The sequence below is a fragment of the Nyctereutes procyonoides genome, unplaced genomic scaffold, assembly GCF_905146905.1.
Source record: "Nyctereutes procyonoides isolate TBG_1078 unplaced genomic scaffold, NYPRO_anot_genome, whole genome shotgun sequence".
Taxonomy (NCBI): Eukaryota; Metazoa; Chordata; class Mammalia; order Carnivora; family Canidae; genus Nyctereutes; species Nyctereutes procyonoides.
The window spans coordinates 22,039,817-22,056,629 of NW_026575126.1; the positions used below are offsets into that span (position 1 = coordinate 22,039,817).

The 16,813-nt window shown below is 39.8% G+C and overlaps 1 protein-coding gene across 3 annotated transcripts in view; it reads left to right on the forward strand.

The window, feature by feature from the left end:
• Nucleotides 1-16,193: 16,193 nt before the first annotated feature.
• FNBP1L (formin binding protein 1 like) overlaps nucleotides 16,194-16,813 on the forward strand; it is a 112,361-nt gene continuing 111,741 nt past the window's right edge. Inside the window, exon 1 of one of the 3 annotated variants that reach the window (XM_055340024.1) lies at nucleotides 16,194-16,383. In XM_055340024.1, the coding sequence (XP_055195999.1) occupies nucleotides 16,360-16,383 (24 nt within the window). In that variant the 5' untranslated portion in view covers nucleotides 16,194-16,359. The remainder of the gene's footprint in view (nucleotides 16,384-16,813) is intronic. The other 2 variants (XM_055340023.1, XM_055340021.1) reach the window with 2 other exon arrangements.

Consider the following 16,813-nt stretch of genomic DNA (forward strand, 5'->3'; position numbering starts at 1 on the left):
ATAATGAGGATAATCTCCTTATTTTAAATTCCTTAACTTAATCACACCTTCAAAGTAATTTATGCCATATGAGGTAACATATTCACAGGTTCTAGGGATTAAGACATGGACGTCTTTGGCAAGTCTTTATTCAGCCTGCCACACCCTCCCAGGTTATCAATGGAAAGAAAAAAATGAAAGCATATATTCACACACATGCTTTTATACAAATGTTTGTAACAGCTTTATTAGTAATATTTATAAGCAGTTCATTTGTAAAACAAAAAGTCTAAGCGTAATCAACATGGATAAACAAATTGTAGTAAACCCACACAATGGAACACTACTCAACAATAAAATGAATTAACAATTGATACAGCAACAATATAGATGAATTCAAAGTAATTGCAGAGTAAAAGGAGTATGACAGTAAAGAGTACATACATCATGATTTCATTTATGAAAAATTCTAGAAAACACAAATGTATTTAAATGATCAGAAGCAAATGAGTGGATGCCTAAGGACAGTAGAATAGAGGGAGAAGGGTTTGGATTACAAAGAGTCATGAGGGAACTTTTGGGGGTGATGAATATATTTATTATCTTGAATGTTGTGATGATTATATATCTCCCCTTAAAAATGTGCAGTTTATAATTTTCCATTGTACCTCAATAAAACTGCTAATATAAGCAGACAAAAAACAATGTATTACTTCTTTTTGGATTAAACATAGCATATGGGGTTGGGGCATTTTGTTGGTGGTGAAGCTGTGTTCATCTTGGTTTCTTAGTGATCAAAATGGATTTGATCAGGGTGCAGAAGAAATATAAACAAAACTTCCTCTTTTTCCAATTTCTCTCTCTTTTTCAGTTTTCCATGGAAGTTGTTGAAATCCACCAAAAGGGTAATAGTTATCTGAAAGCTTCCTGCAGAAGACTCACCTAGGGAATTTTTTTGCTTTCAAAAATATCTAGTTAATATTTGAGGTTCAAAAGTGCTTATTCTAACCTAGAATTCTTACCCAAGCATTCTCTACCTTTTTCTTTTGGTCATAGATTTTATCACAGTACGTGTCAGATGAATAGCAACATGCCACATAGGTCAGATTATAGCAACATGTTACATAGGCCTCTGATTTCAAAATCCAACCGAAAAGTTAGAGTCCAAGTAGAATGCTTTAAGCTATATATTAATTCTATGTTTTGTACTGAGCATTGCTTATATTCAAAGAATGGAATTAGGGATCCCTGGGTGGCGCAGCGGTTTGGCGCTTGCCTTTGGCCCAGGGTGCGATCCTGGAGACCCGGGATCGAATCCCACGTCGGGCTCCCGGTGCATGGAGCCTGCTTCTCCCTCTGCCTGTGTCTCTGCCTCTCTCTCTCTCTGTGACTATCATAAATAAGTAAATAAATAAAAATTAAAAAAAAACAAAGAATGGAATTACTAACATTTAGTCTATTTCTCCTTTTGGATCTTCATGGTAACAGAAATATATATTGTGTTACTGCCTGATACTCACTATACTAAGGAGGCTGTAAGGACTATAAGGTCTAGTCAAGAGACAGAATAAAAATTTTAATAGGAAAAAAATTGTAATAGGGTCATGAAGTTCTTACACAAAGAAATGGAAAATTCAGTTTTATTGCAGATTTAACAATTTTTTTATAAATTAATTTTTATTGGTGTTCAATTTACCAACATACAGAATAACACCCAGTGCTCATTCCGTCAAGTGTCCCCCTTAATGCCCGTCACCCATTCACCCCCACCCCCCGCCCTCCTCCCCTTCCACCACCCCTAGTTCATTTCCCAGAGTTAGAAGTCTTTATGTTCTGTCTCCCTTTCTGATATTTCCCACCCATTTCTTCTCCCTTCCCTTATATTCCCTTTCACTATTATTCATATTCCCCAAATGAATGAGAACATACACTGTTTGTCCTTCTCCGATTGACTTACTTCACTCAGCATAATACCCTCCAGTTCCATCCACGTTGAAGCAAATGGTGGGTATTTGTCGTTTCTAATGGCTGAGTAATATTCCATTGTATACATAGACCACATCTTCTTTATCCATTCATCTTTCGATGGGCACCGAGGCTCCTTCCACAGTTTGGCTATTGTGGACATGGCTGCTAGAAACATCGGGGTGCAGGTGTCCCGGCGTTTCATTGCATCTGAATCTTTGGGGTAAATCCCTAACAGTGCAATTGCTGGGTCGTAGGGCAGGTCTATTTTTAATTCTTTGAGGAACCTCCACACAGTTTTCCAGAGTGGCTGCACCAGTTCACATTCCCACCAACAGTGTAAGAGTGTTCCCTTTTCTCCGCATCCTCTCCAACATTTGTTGTTTCCTGCCTTGTTAATTTTCCCCAAGATTTAACAATTTTAAATGAATGTCATAATATTAACATCATGTACTAATATCCACAAGTACTAATATTACCTAATATTTACATAATGTCCAAATATTTGCCTAATATTTGCAGGTAGTAAGTTACACAGAAAAGCAGGCCTGCAAACTGTAGCCAAAGTCAATGATCTTTTGCTCACTGCAGGGACGGTTTGTTTGCTACTATACAATGCAGCACTCTCACCATTAGATGGCAGTCAAAACTAATGTAATAAACTCTCCAACCTTGTGTTTCATAATGATTTGCATATGTGTAACTTAACATTATTCAGTGGACAAGTTTCTGAAAAGTTCCTTGAAAATTTCAAGACATTGTAAATGACCCAACATTCCTTTTGGAAAGCAGAATTATTTTACAAAGTAAATAAGTATCCCCTTAAAGAGATCTGCTTTTTTCTTTTAAAAATTAACTTTCTAAAAATTGAAATGTAACATATCTAGGTATCTCCAGTTTGAAGATCATCACAAAGTGAAAACATGTGTATAAACAACCCCTATCTAAAGTGAAAGAATATTACCAACTTTAGAAGACCCTCTTGTGCTTCCTCCTAATCATCATCCTCTTTCTTCTCCCCAGAGATAAACATTATCCTGACTTCTGACCTTATAATTTAGATTTTCCTGTTTTGAGAAATTTTATGAGTATAATTATGTATTATAGATTCTTTGTGTCTGGATTCTTTTACTTAATATTTTTGTTACTTTTGCTTGTAGGTATATTTCATTCTTTTTTTTTTGGTAATGTATTTTATTATACGAATATAACTCTATTTATCCATTCTGCTACTGAAGGAAATTTGGACTGTTTCCAATGTTTAGCTGAATAATTGCTGCTATGAATATCTTTAAACATGCCCTTTGGTGTACATATGAATGTATTCATTTTGAGTATACATCTAGGAGTAGAATTTTTGTGTCATATAGTATGTCATATTGCTATAGTTCCTCAAAGTTGTAGCGATTCACATTTCCACCAGTATGTGAGAATTTCCATTGTTCCATGTTTTCACCAACACTTGGTATTATCAATCTTTTAAATTTTAGCCATTCCGATAGACATGTAGTAATACTTCATGGGGATCTTAATGTGCATTTTTCTGATATCTAATAAGACTAAACAGTTTTTAATACATTTGTAGACTATTTGAATATTTTCTTTTTCTTTTTCTTTTTCTTTTTTTTTTTTTTTTTAGTAATCTCTACACCCAACATGAGGCTCAAACTCATGACCCCAAGATCAAGAGTCAGATGCTCTACCAACTGAGCCAGCCAGGCACCTCTGAATATTTCCTTTTATTTATTATTTCCTTTCATATATTTTGGAAGCTTCTATCATGTGGTTTATCTTATTGTTTTGTAGTTCTTTTCATGTTCTCAATGAATCCTGTGTTGGATATATTCATTTCTAGTATATTCTCCCATTCTGGGTTTGTTTTTCCATTCTCTCAAAAGCACTTTTTGATACATTTTAATGAATGCTGATTTGCCAATTTTTTCCTTTATGGTTAGTACTTTTCTGTATCCTGTTTAACATATTTCAGCCTATATTACATCCTAAAGATAATCTCTTATGATATGTTTAGAAGCTTCGCTATATTAATTTTCACAAACTACCTGGATTTGGAATGCCTGGGTGGCTCAGTGGTTGAGTGTTTGCCTTCAGCTCAGGGTGTGATCCTGGGGTCTAGCGATCGAGCCCCATATCGGGATCCCTGCAGAGAGCCTGCTTCTCCCTCTGCCTATGTCTCTGCCTCTCTCTCTGTGTCTCTCATGAACAAATAAATAAATTCTTTAAAAAATAATAAAAATAAACAAAAATTTAAAAAACTACCTGGGTTTGAATTTTATGTATTGCATGAGGTAGAGGTCAAGATTATTTTTTCCATGTGGGTATCCATTGGATTTTACACCATTTGATAAAGAAGCTATAGCTTTCCTACTCTCCAGTGCCAACATAGGTATCTTATGTTCAGATTTTTAAAAGCAACATTGGGTTTGTTTAAAGTAGAACATATCCATATGTAGCAAAACTCATCGTTTGGTAGAGTTTTTCTACCAACAAAAAAGAAGAAGAAGAAGAAGAAGAAGAAGAAGAAGAAGAAGAAGAAGAAGAAGAAGAAGAAGAAGAAAGAAAGAAAGAAAGAAAGTCATTAGGGCAGCCCAGGTGGCTTAGCAGTTTAGCACCACCTTCAGCCCAGGGCCTGATCCTGGAGACCTAGGATCGAGTCCCATGTCAGGCTCCCTGCATGGAGCCTGCATCTCCGTCTGCCTGTGTCTTGCCTCTCTCTTTCTCTGTGTCTCTCATGAATAAATAAAATCTCTTTTTAAAAAAGTCATTAAAAAATCCCAGTAAAATCCTTTAATATGTAAACAATTGCATGATTTTGACAAAACCTAAACTTATTTATTTATTTATTTAAAAGATTTTATTTATTTATTCATGAAAGACACAGAGGAGAGAGAGAGGCAGAGACACAGGCAGAGGAAAAAGCAGGCTCCATGCAGGGAGCCCAACGTGGGATTCGATCCCCAGGCTCTAGGATCACACCCTGGGCCAAAGGCAGGTGCTAAACCACTGAGTCACCCAGGGATTTCCAACACATTTGATTTTAATTGGGGATAATTTCATTATTATCCAAAAGATATTGCATTTTCTGGAAGTTTAAAACTCTCCTTTCTTGAGGGAATTTAAAATAAAAGATAAACAATTTGCTTGAAGTGAAGCAGATTATATAGGCTTAGAGATGATCCTGGTGACACTTTAAAATCAATTAATCAATCTCAAAGCTAGTATTAATCTGCCTGTGACTGATCTGATGGCAAACCTGAGAAGATGTTATTTACCATCAAGTTGGGGAAATATGAACACATTCAGCATTAGAAAACAAACACAGTAATATAAAATCAAGTGTTTCCTCTTTTCTCCCTTCATAGTAAACTTGGTAAAAGATTAAAAAAAAAAAAAAAACCCAAACAAAAGATGAATCCTGTTCCCAGAAATCTAAAATATAAGATTTGTAATTTAAAAAATCTGATTGTGTGGTTTTAAACAAGAGGTATTGTATTCTAAAATTAATTCTGTACTTTATAACTTTTATGCTTGAATATAGATTAATTTGTTTACTGTTTCTTGAAATTTATGATTATATATTTTCACAGATGGCCTTACCTGGCTCTTTCTTTTTTTTTTTTTAATTTTTATTTATTTATGATAGTCAGAGAGAGAGAGAGAGAGAGAGAGAGAGGCAGAGACACAGGCAGAGGGAGAAGCAGAGGGAGAAGCAGAGGGAGAAGCAGGCTCCATGCACCAGGAGCCCGACGTGGGATTCGATCCCGGGTCTCCAGGATCGCGCCCTGGGCCAAAGGCAGGCGCCAAACCGCTGCACCACCCAGGGATCCCTACCTGGCTCTTTCTATTTAAGTCTTGCCAAATTATCTCTTGTACTTAAATACAATAAAATGTGTTGTTTGATTATATTATATACCTGTAGGTATAATCCTTTTGGAAAACAACAGATAGAAAAAAAGAAAATGTTTGGATTAGAAGTTTGGGGGTCATAACTGAATTAACTTTCTGCATACTTCAGAAATTGCAGTCTTAAGCTCATTTCTGCAGTCTTAAGCTCATTTCCTTTTTGTGGATTATTCACTCTTTTTTTTTAAATTTTTATTTATTTATGATAGTCACACAGAGAGGGAAAGGCAGAGAGAGAAGCAGACTTCGTGCACCGGGAGCCCGACGTGGGATTCGATCCCGAGTCTCCAGGATCACGCCCGGGGCCAAAGGCAAGCGCTAAACCGCTGCGCCACCCAGGGTTTCCCTATTTGCTCTTTAATAAGGCCTTAATGTACCTCTGCTGATCTTTTGTCAGGAAAGTGTCTATCATGGTTGTCTTGGGTTTTGTGAATTCTTTTAATTAATTTTTTTAAAAGATTTTATTTATTCATGAGAGACAGAGAGAGAGAGAGAGAGAGGCAGAGAAACAGGCAGAGGGAGAAGCAGGCTCCATGCAGGGAGCCCGATGTGGGACTCGATCCTGGGCCCCCAGGATCACACCCTGTGTTAAGGCTGCGCCAAACTGCTGAGCCATCTGGGCTGCCCTTTAATTAATTTTTAAAGAGTTTCTTTTAACCTGTATTTCTGAACAAGTTTTAAAATGGTAACTAACTGGGACGCCTGGGTGGCTCAGTGGTTGAGCGTCTGCCTTCAGCTCAGGGTGTGATCCTGGTGTCCAGGATAGAGCCCAGCATCAGGCTACTTGCGGGAAGCCTGCTTCTCCCTCTGCCTATGTCTCTGCCTCTTTCTGTGTTTCTTGTGAATGAATACATAAAATCTTAAAAAAAAAAAAAGTAACTGATGCCATTTGTTTTATTTTTTATTTTTTTTAACTGATGCCATTTTTATGTGCAATTTCAAAACAACTTTCAAGTTTGAGGGAATTTATTCAATTTTAAAGATGTACAAAAATTTCTGTGCATTTTACAAATCTGAAATAATTAGCTCCTGCCAATTTTTTCCTGTGCAAAAAAGAGTACAAATAAGAATGTCATTTTACAAAATTTTCATAGTAAGATTTCTTTTGAATCACATTTTAATTCTAGTTTGGAAGCAAGTAAGAATGGGATATAGGCATTTGATGTAAAAGAATCTGAAAATCGGGCCACATGGGTGGCTCAGTGGTTCAGGGCACAATCCTGGAGAGTTCCACATTTGGTTCCCTGCATGAAGCCTGCTTCTCCTCCCTCTGCCTATGTCTCTGCCTCTCTCTCTCTGTGTCTCTCATGAATAAATAAATAAAATCTTTTTAACAATCTGAAAATCAACTCTAAGAAATATGATTTACTTACATCTACTGTCAATTTTAAAGCTATGTATAAAGTGAATTTTGTTTTATTATTTGAGAACCTTTCATTTTCATTTATTAAATACTAAATGAGTATCTATTCTGTGCCAGGAATAGTCCTGAGTTCAAAGGAGACAGACAAGTAAAAAGACTTGAATTATCTGTGTAGATGTAGTTATCAAGAACAAGAACATACCGAGGATCACCAAGTACAATGTCAGGAGAGGAAAGAAGAGGGAAAGGAGGATTCACAAAAGGCTTCTCAGACCCATTACATGTGAGATAAGTCTTTGAGAATGTGTAAGAGTTAACCAGATGGAGAGGAACACATGTACAGAGCCATAGTAGGGTACCCAGGCAGTAGTGGAACTAAGCACATTTGGATATGGCTGGAGTTTAGGAGTGATGGCAGAGTGAGAGGAAACACAAAGTGAGATTGTCTGAGGCCATATCGTGAAGGTTCTTGAATGTTGACAAAATTCACAGTTCTGTAATGTTTCTTTTTATTAAAAATGATTTTAGGATGATCAGCTGGATCCCTGTAACCAACAAAATATGTAGTATCATCAAGGAAAATTTTGTATCACCCTTTCCCAAAGAATAAGTGAAATAGCCATAATGACCTCACAAATTACCCAATTTGGAGGCTGAAGAAGAATCTCCAAGAAGCCCCAGGACTACTATCAACAAAAGAACACCACACACTATTTTCTACTATACGGGTTCATAATAATGAACTAGAGTTGTTTTTGTGAATGAAACCAAGTGCATTGCATAAATTGTGGTGCAGTCACATAATTTATGGCATTCCTTTCCTCTGAACACAATGAACCAGAAATAGAACGGTAAAAAAAAGAAGTACATTTTTCCCCCTCAGATTATATATGTGCCCATGAAAAAATTCTCTGCTGCTAATTTTGCTGAAATGGAGAGAAGTGGAGAAGAGATACCATTTCTTCAGGTTGACTTCAGGTGAACAGCTCAGGCAATGCTCTAGCACACTCAGCTGAGGCAATACATTGAATCCTTAGGAAATTACAGTCAGTCCATGAACACTGAAGGATATTTGCTGGGTAGTGGGTAGCATGAGGTAAATTGCAAACAAGTGGAACTGTCTCTTGGAACCAGGCTGAACGAATTCCTTTGATGCCAGGAAGATTTTCCAGGAATGGCAGGTCCTTGCTACTCCTGGCCTTACCCACTAGAAGCGCAGAAAAGGCAAGTTACAATATAGAGGTATAAGCAACTGCTCAATTACCTCCATTGTGTACTCTAGGGGTCAAAGACATTAATTAGGAGTCCATTTTTCTGAGCTTTCAACTTCAACATGAACAGTGGGCAGTTTCCTGTCTCCCCACCCCTGAGTGTGGACTGGTTTGGTTCACTATCAATTCTTTTTTTTTTTTTTTTTTATTTATTTGTGATAGTCACACAGAGAGAGAGAGAGAGAGAGAGGCAGAGACACAGGCAGAGGGAGAAGCAGGCTCCATACACCGGGAGCCCGACGTGGGATTCGATCCCGGGTCTCCAGGATCGCGCCCTGGGCCAAAGGCAGGCGCCAAACCGCTGCGCCACCCAGGGATCCCTCACTATCAATTCTAAACAGAATCCTTCCAGCATCGCTTGAAGTGAGTCATTCATTTTCTGGGTCTTTCCTGGGATATATAAAGGATGGCATTTGTGGGAGTGTGGAGTGTGTATATTTCTGTTGGTTGTTTTTTTGTGTGTGTGAAATGCCATAGAACAGTATGTGTGTGATTTTGATGAATAATCAAAGGGACCTGGGTGGCACAGTTGGTTAATTATCTGCCTTCAGCTTAGGTCAGGATCCCGGGGCCCTGGGATTGAGCCTCACACTGGGCTCCCTGCTCAGGGGGGAGTCTGCTTCTTCCTCTCCCTCTGCTCGTGCTCTCTCAAGTATGCTCTTTATCAAATAAATAAATAAAATATTTTAAAAAAAGAATAATTAAAATACATTGTGGAGTTTAAAAATAGCAAACATAACTATATATAAATATCATGGCCCAACTACTGGAAATTCTGAAATTCTGACTTAATAGGTCTCAGGTAAGGTCCAGCCATTGTAATTTTTTAATTCTAAACTCTTTTTATTATTGTTTTTTAAAGATTTTATTTATTTATTTATTTATTTATTTATTTATTTATTTATTTATTTGAGAGAGAGAGAGAGAGAGATTGAGAATGCACACAAGCAGGAGGGAGAAGCTGACTCCTTACTGAGCTTAGAGCCCAATGCAGGGCTCTATCCCAGGACCTTGAGATCATAACCTGAGCTGAAGGCAGACACCCAATCAACCGAGAGACACCCAGGTGCCCCCTAAACTTTTTTTTAAATAGGTAAAACATGGGCAATGTAAAAAATTAGGTGGAAATGGTGCAAAAGAATAGTAGTGAAAAGTGAGACTTTTCACTCTAGTCTCCCGATTTGCCCTCCAGAGGCAACCCCCTTCTTCCAAGTTCTTGTGTGTCCTTTTAGAGGTATTCTGTGTGTATAAACACACTGCAAAAAGGTCCTCTCTCTATCAAACAAAAATGATAGCATCCTCTACCTGCTGTTCTGAACCCGGTGGCACAAATTTTTCCAAACTCTCTAAGAAACAAATTCTTCGTAAAGAGCCACAGATAAAAGCGATATCCTCTGTTCTCAGGAAATACTACTACACATCTATTAAAAATCTTTTATAGCCAATTTTAGGTGTTTGCCAACTCCCTGAGACCCATGACTGAAATTCATGGCTAAGAGTTCCTTACTTCAGGTGTTTAATTATCCTGAATACTTAGTGTTGCCAGATAAAATATAGGATGTTCAGTTAAGTTCAAATTTCAAATTTCAGATAAACCACAAATCATTTTTTAGTATAAGTATGTCCCACTTAATATTGGCAATATTAGAAATTAAAATTTAACTGGGAATTCTGTATTTTTATTTGCTAAATCTGGCAACCCTACAGAAAATTGACTTATAGGAAGCTATTCCAACTAATTTTATTTAGAATGCCCTGTATTAGAGGTGACCTAGATGATGATTCTATGATCAGGCTCTTCAAGATAAATTCAAATTCTAATAGTTTAACCAGAAATTGGTTATCTGTTGACTTATTTCAAAATAAGTGGCTTTAACTTGCTGTTTTTTTTTTAAGGGATAAAACTATTGTTACAATGCAATGGTCATTTAAATAAAAACTACATTGACTTTACATATAGTAGTTTATCTTACTTTCAAAGAACTTTTTTTTTTTTGTTTTTTTATTTATATATGATAGGCACACAGTGAGAGAGAGAGGCAGAGACACAGGCAGAGGGAGAAGCAGGCTCCATACACTGGGAGCCCGACGTGGGATTCGATCCCGGGTCTCCAGGATCGCGCCCTGGGCCAAAGGCAGGCGCCAAACCGCTGCGCCACCCAGGGATCCCTCAAAGAACTTAAGATATCTAAAATCTGGGCTATTTTAGTCCTTAAAATGAACACTAAAATTTTCATTAATTGGGTTTGGACAAGGATGAAGAGAATCAGCCTAGAGGCAAGTTTTCATTATTGATTATTTAAATCATCTTTATTACCAACAAAAATAATATTAAGTGTTGACTCATACGCAGCATAATATCCTGACACAGAGGATGCAAAATTATAATTTATGTAAATTAATTAAGTAAATTATTAACATGTTATAGTAAATATCAAATGGCAGACTTCCAAACATTGAAATCCAAATAGGAAAATAATAGAAACAAGGATTACCATGATAGGTATGATTCTGTTACACAGGAAATGAAGAAAAATTATGTTAGAATCTAGTATCCCAAATACATCTGAATGGAGTCAATAAAATTAAATTTTATCATTCCATTTTAGAATTATTCTCAGTTGGTAGCTAAAGGTAAATTTTCATTTCCTTCAATGCTAACCTCCATAGGATTTCACAGTGGTGTGCTGATGTTTAACGATTTCTTCTTCAAGGGAAAAGACAGCCCTGATTCGTAGCATTTGTCAAATCTATGGTGTAAATACTTTCTCTATGACTGATATCAAGTTAACATTTTTAACAATCTGTTTGTAAAGCTCCTGAAAACTTAAGCTCCTGAAAACTTAACAATCGGCTCTTGTGAGCCTGTAAAAGCTGGTTTTATTTCTATAAGTGCATATGATATACCCGATTGGATTTCATAAAAAAGAAAATAGAGAATGAGGTATTTTTGTTAATTGATGTATTTTTAAAATTTGTCAATAGAGGCAAAAATCCCCACAAAACAAAACAAAACAAAACAAATGAGTGCTTTAAGACTTTAGAAATTTTGAATAGGTTTGGGAAGGTGCAATAATCACCTGAAGAAATCTGTAACTTGTTCTCCAGGTCTCCCGACTTTAATGAGAATTTACTCTAAATAAATACCTAAATGGTTTTAAAGTCACATGGTTCCATAATAACCAGTGGGAAAGAATCAATCATCATAGAAAAGTAGAGATGAGTTACCTCTTTAAGCAAAGCTATTCCATTTGATTTACATAAAATTTTCTTTCGTGTTTTTTTTTTACCTTTTTCTTTTTGCCAAATTTTATTAGAGCAATTATATAAAATGCTTCAATTAGATTCAGTAATGGAGGGCAGAATCCCTAAAGACAAAATAGTAGGTGGTTTTCTTTCTTTTTCTTCAGTGAGCCACTTTTAAACTATTCTCTTGAAGCTTTGAATTTCTTCCAACTCTTGGTTAGGAAAACTGGCAGTGCAGAAAGCAGCAATGACTATTAACTCATCAGTGCCATTCTTCATCTGGCTGGCATGGATCTGTGTTCTGGCATGATCCTGTTTCTGCTGCATTGCTCCATTTGAAGCATTAAAATGGAGGTGCCAAGTATATCGTCTTGATATTCTTCCTAAAATAGTTTTAGCTTGATTGTTCTGGCCTACCTATGTTGATAATTATTCTATTTGTGGACACTGTCGCAATAATTTTAAGACACAGTCTTAAGATCTTTAGGTGGAAAGAAAGGAGTTGCTATTGTTCACCCTAGAGATTTCCTTCCATTTGTGGAAATTCTACATGATTGGTAACCATATAATGGCAGAACATTGATACATACGTATGTTAAGAAAAGCTTTCTATATGTGAGGTGTTGCTATAAGTTTTATTTTTTAATTTTATTTTTCTTTAAAAACACTTTACTGGGCAGCCCGGGTGGCTCAGCGGTTTAACGCTGCCTTCGGTCCAGGGTGTGCTCCTGGAGACCCGGGATCGAGTCCCACTTTGGGCTCCCTGCATGGAGCCTGCTTCTCCCTCTGCCTGTGTGTCTCTGCCTCTTTCTCAGTGTCTCTCATGAATACATAAATAAAATCTACAAAAAAAAAAAAAAAGAAAGAAACTTAAAAAAAAAACCCACTTTACTTTCGTATGGAATAAACTTTTGCAAAAATCTAATTTTAAGACGAGATTGATTTATATTTGGAGGTTGATGTATTCGGACCAGTAAATTATTCTATATTCCAGAATGCAGCAGTGAGCAATTATCTTTTACAATCTGACTTAATAAGGGAATTCATGCAGGGGAAAATTTGAAACTGGAAAGGGCATCTGCTAAATGCTTATAACCAAGAAACTGTAAAAGGAACTTACATTTGATTTAATACAAGATAAAAATATACAAAAGAAAATGTAACACTTCAGTGGCTTATCATAGAGCAGACTTCAAAAATATGCCTGAAGAGAAAATGGATTCAATAAAAATTATTTTCCATAATTAATAAAGATACAGTGTAATAATTTTTATAATTGCTAATGAGTCTACATAATTTGAGCTGTTTCAAGGTTACTCACTAGAGTCGCTGCATTGTAAAAATATGTGGAGAAAGCTAAAATATTATTTTCTAAATTCCTTCTCAGTTTTGATTCCTTATAAAATATGTAAAAGAAATGGAAACTTTGTGGTAATGGATTACCAAAATAGGTCAAATAGCAAAAAGGTATAAGATAATGGTTTAACAGAATTTGGTATCCCTTAATGATGCAAAATATGATTTGGGGGTAGCACCTGAAAAGAGATTGGGGGGGGGGGGCTTCTAGGTGGCTCAGTGGTTGAGTACCTGCCTTTGGCTCAGGTTGTGTCCCGGGGTCCTGGGACTGAATTCCATATCAGGCTCCCCATGGGGAGCCTGCTTCTCTCTCTGCCTGTGTCTCTGCCTCTCTCTGTGTCTCTCATGAATAAATAAATAAAATCTTAATAAAAGAGAGATTGTGCTTTCAAGATTCAAAATTATGTTTTATATTTTTTAGAGATAAAAATGATGTTTTAACAGCTCACAAAGTGCCTCATCATGAGTCCATAAAGAATAAATCTTATATATACGAATAATTTAAAACCCAGTGGATTCTGTCAAAAATCAACATTCTTGGGGGTGTGTAGGTGGTTCAGTGGTTAAGTATCCAACTCTTGATTTTGGCTCAGGTCACGATCTCAGGGTCCTGAGATCCAGATGTTGGGCTCTGTGCTGAGCATGGAGCCTGCTTAAGATTCTTTCCCTTTCTTTCCCTCTGCACCTTCTCTCTCAAAAAAAGTCAACATTCTTATAAACTGCCATGCTAATAGTACATATTTGTGTGTGACTATATATGTGAGTGTGTAAAACACCTCTGGATGTTAGCTAAAATGTGCCTATAATATTTTAGAGATTGGTTATAGAAAGGAATACTTTGGAAGCTGATTAATCTTTATAACAAAATATAACACAAAACGTATTTATTCTTTTGTGATAGTCATTTTTTCTTAAAGACTTTGTTGAAATAGTGAATTTTTAAAAATATTTTATTTATTTATTCGAGAGAGAGAGAGAGAGAGAGAGAGAGGGGCAGAGACACAGGCAGAGGGAGAAGCAGGCTCCATGCAGGGAGCCTGAAGTGGGACTCGATCCTGGATCTCCAGGATCACGCCCAGGGCTGAAGGTGGCGCTAAACCACTGAGCCACCCGGGCGCCCAATAGTGAATTTTAATACAAAAATTTTGCAAGTTACAAATAATTATTTAAGAGATTATCAATTCAAGTTGGTTATAAGAATTATACTTAAATTTTATAGTAATGTTGGAAACTTAAATTTTCTCTGAATTTGTTGGCCAAAAATCTAACTTTTTGAAGAGAAATGAATTGTTATAAGTGTGGAGTTCTGTTCAGAAACTTCGAGAGAAGAAAAATGTTCATCTAGGAGATAAGATTTCATGTTCACTGGGAGAGTTGTGTTAACAGTATGGTTAAGGATAATCTTCAGTGTGAATGGTAGGTTATTTTACTTTTTAAAGGGAAAATGCAATTTTGGCTTAAATTATACTCCATAGGTTTTAGCTTTTATGACAATACTTAGATACAGTAAGGCTTAGTATTGGAATGGTTTTGAATAATGAGACATCCGTTTAATAAATATATTTTCCATTACAAATCTTACTTGTACTTGCTAACTGCTTTCAGGATGTCTAGAGAGTAAGAGGAAGGGAGAAGAGGAATGGGTAGCTGGGGTAGGTGATACAAGTAATATTGAAGGAATTCTATTTGAAATAGAGGCAGTATAGAAAAATAATGGAAAGAGAAAGTGTTCAGTCAGTGCGTTACAGGCTTTTCACTGCCTGGCATACTTAAGCATTTAAAAACTGGCCATTGGAAAAGAGTATCTGTGTACTTAAAGCTGGACTTAGAGAAAGGAAGCAAAGAATTCGGCAAGAATGGTGGCCTGTCAGGAAGGCAAGGGTTACTTGCCTTAACCCCCAGAGGGGTCACAGCCAGGCAGGGAGCAGCAGGATTGAAGCGGAAGAGATTGGGGCACCTGAGCAGGCCATATAAAGGGAGGAGTTTCAAAAGCTGACACTCGGGTTTGGAGAACTTCTTAAGACAGCTGTCATAACGCTGAGGAGTACCTTGCTCGTGACTGGACTGAATGTGTGTGTGTGTGTGTGTGTGTGTGTGTCTAGAAGACAAGCCATTAATGCTAAAGCAGACGTTAGGAGTTGCTAAGTGTATCTGGAATCTATTAGTACCCGCCAAGCTGGCTGATCGCAGTTAATGATTGCTCAGAAGGGCTGGGAAGCAACTCCACAAAGAAAGGAAATGGTGGACCTGCCTCCAGGATTCCCGCATTCCGGGCGAGCGGTGTCCGAAGTTGCCGTCGGCTCCTCGCGCTCCCGGGGAGGAATGCGGTTCCCGCCCCCCCCCCCCCCCCCCCACGGAGGAGATGCCCCTTCCTCGGCGGGGGCGAGCTCGGTCCGGGTTTCCTGCAGGTGACAGCTCGGCTCACACCGGTCCGTTTCCTTCCTCTCTTGTTACGGCAACACCTCAAAAGGAATGCTGAAGGATCTGCCTCTTTTAATGGTTTCCTGACAACTTATAAAATCAAAATCCTATTAAAAATAGGATCGGGGCGCGTTGCATTCACATTTGACATTTTGGGGACTCCCAAGATCACCTTACCAACCAAGACTTTTAATAAAACACGCAAGCACACACACAAATCTCCGACGACGTAAACCCGAGGATTCGCAAGAGGCAGCTCTGTCAGGATTTCTCCCAGGTGCAGGACGCCAGAGGCAGGAAGGGGGGAGGACTGGAGTTACCTTATCTGAGGGGTCTCAGGGAAGAGAAGGGTGGGGGGCGCCCTTCCCTTCTCTCCCCTTCCACCTCGGAGGCGGAGATGCGAGTGGCGGCGGCGCGGCGGCGGGGCCGTCCGAGCACCGCGGGTCTGGCGGGAAGCGACCCGGCGCGCGAACCCGCGGAGTGGGAGACCCTCCCCCGGGGGGACGCTGCCCGCGGCGGCCGGGGAGCGCGGGTCCGCCGCGATCCCAGGGTGCACCGCGCCCCGCCCCCTCCCCTCGCCGCGTCCCGCCTCCCCTCGGCCCGGGCCCCCTCCCTGCCGGCTCCGGGAGGCGGGGACGCGGCGTCGGCGGCGGCTTCTCCAGTCGCGTCTTTCTCACTCACTGAGGAGCCCGGCGGTGGCGGCGCCTTCGGAGGCAGCGCGGCGGAGCTGCGAGCCCGTCGGCCAGCCGGTTGGAGGTCGGCCGGGACTAAGGGCGGGTTCGACAGACGGACGGACAGCGGAGCAGCCGGACGGCCCGAGTCGCCTCAAGTTCCGCCATGAGCTGGGGCACGGAGCTGTGGGTGAGTCCGGGTGCGGGGCGCCCCGCCGACCGTCGGCGGCCCGAGCGCCTCGGGCCCCACCCCCGCCCCTGGCGCCGGCGGAGGGCGGGGGCTCCGCGCTCCTTTGTGTGCAGCCCCCCGCCCCTGTCGGCCGGGATGGAGGGGCTGCGGGCGCGCGCCCGGCCTCTGCGCCGCGGAGGGCTGAGGGCAGCGCCCGGGACGGCCCGAGGAGCGGCCCGAGGAGCGGCCCGCGGCCCCTGCGTCCGCCGCCATCCCCCCTGTTCGCGCTCTCTCCTCCGCCTTCACTTTCCGGACGCCTGGCTCCGTGCCGGGCCGCGCTCCTCTTCCTTTGTATCTCCCCGCCCGGAGGCGGGGGAGGGGGTCCATTGTCCCGAAGGGGCGCCGTTCGCCGGCAGGGAGGGGGCCGGCCGCGGCCTGCGGCCCGGGCGGG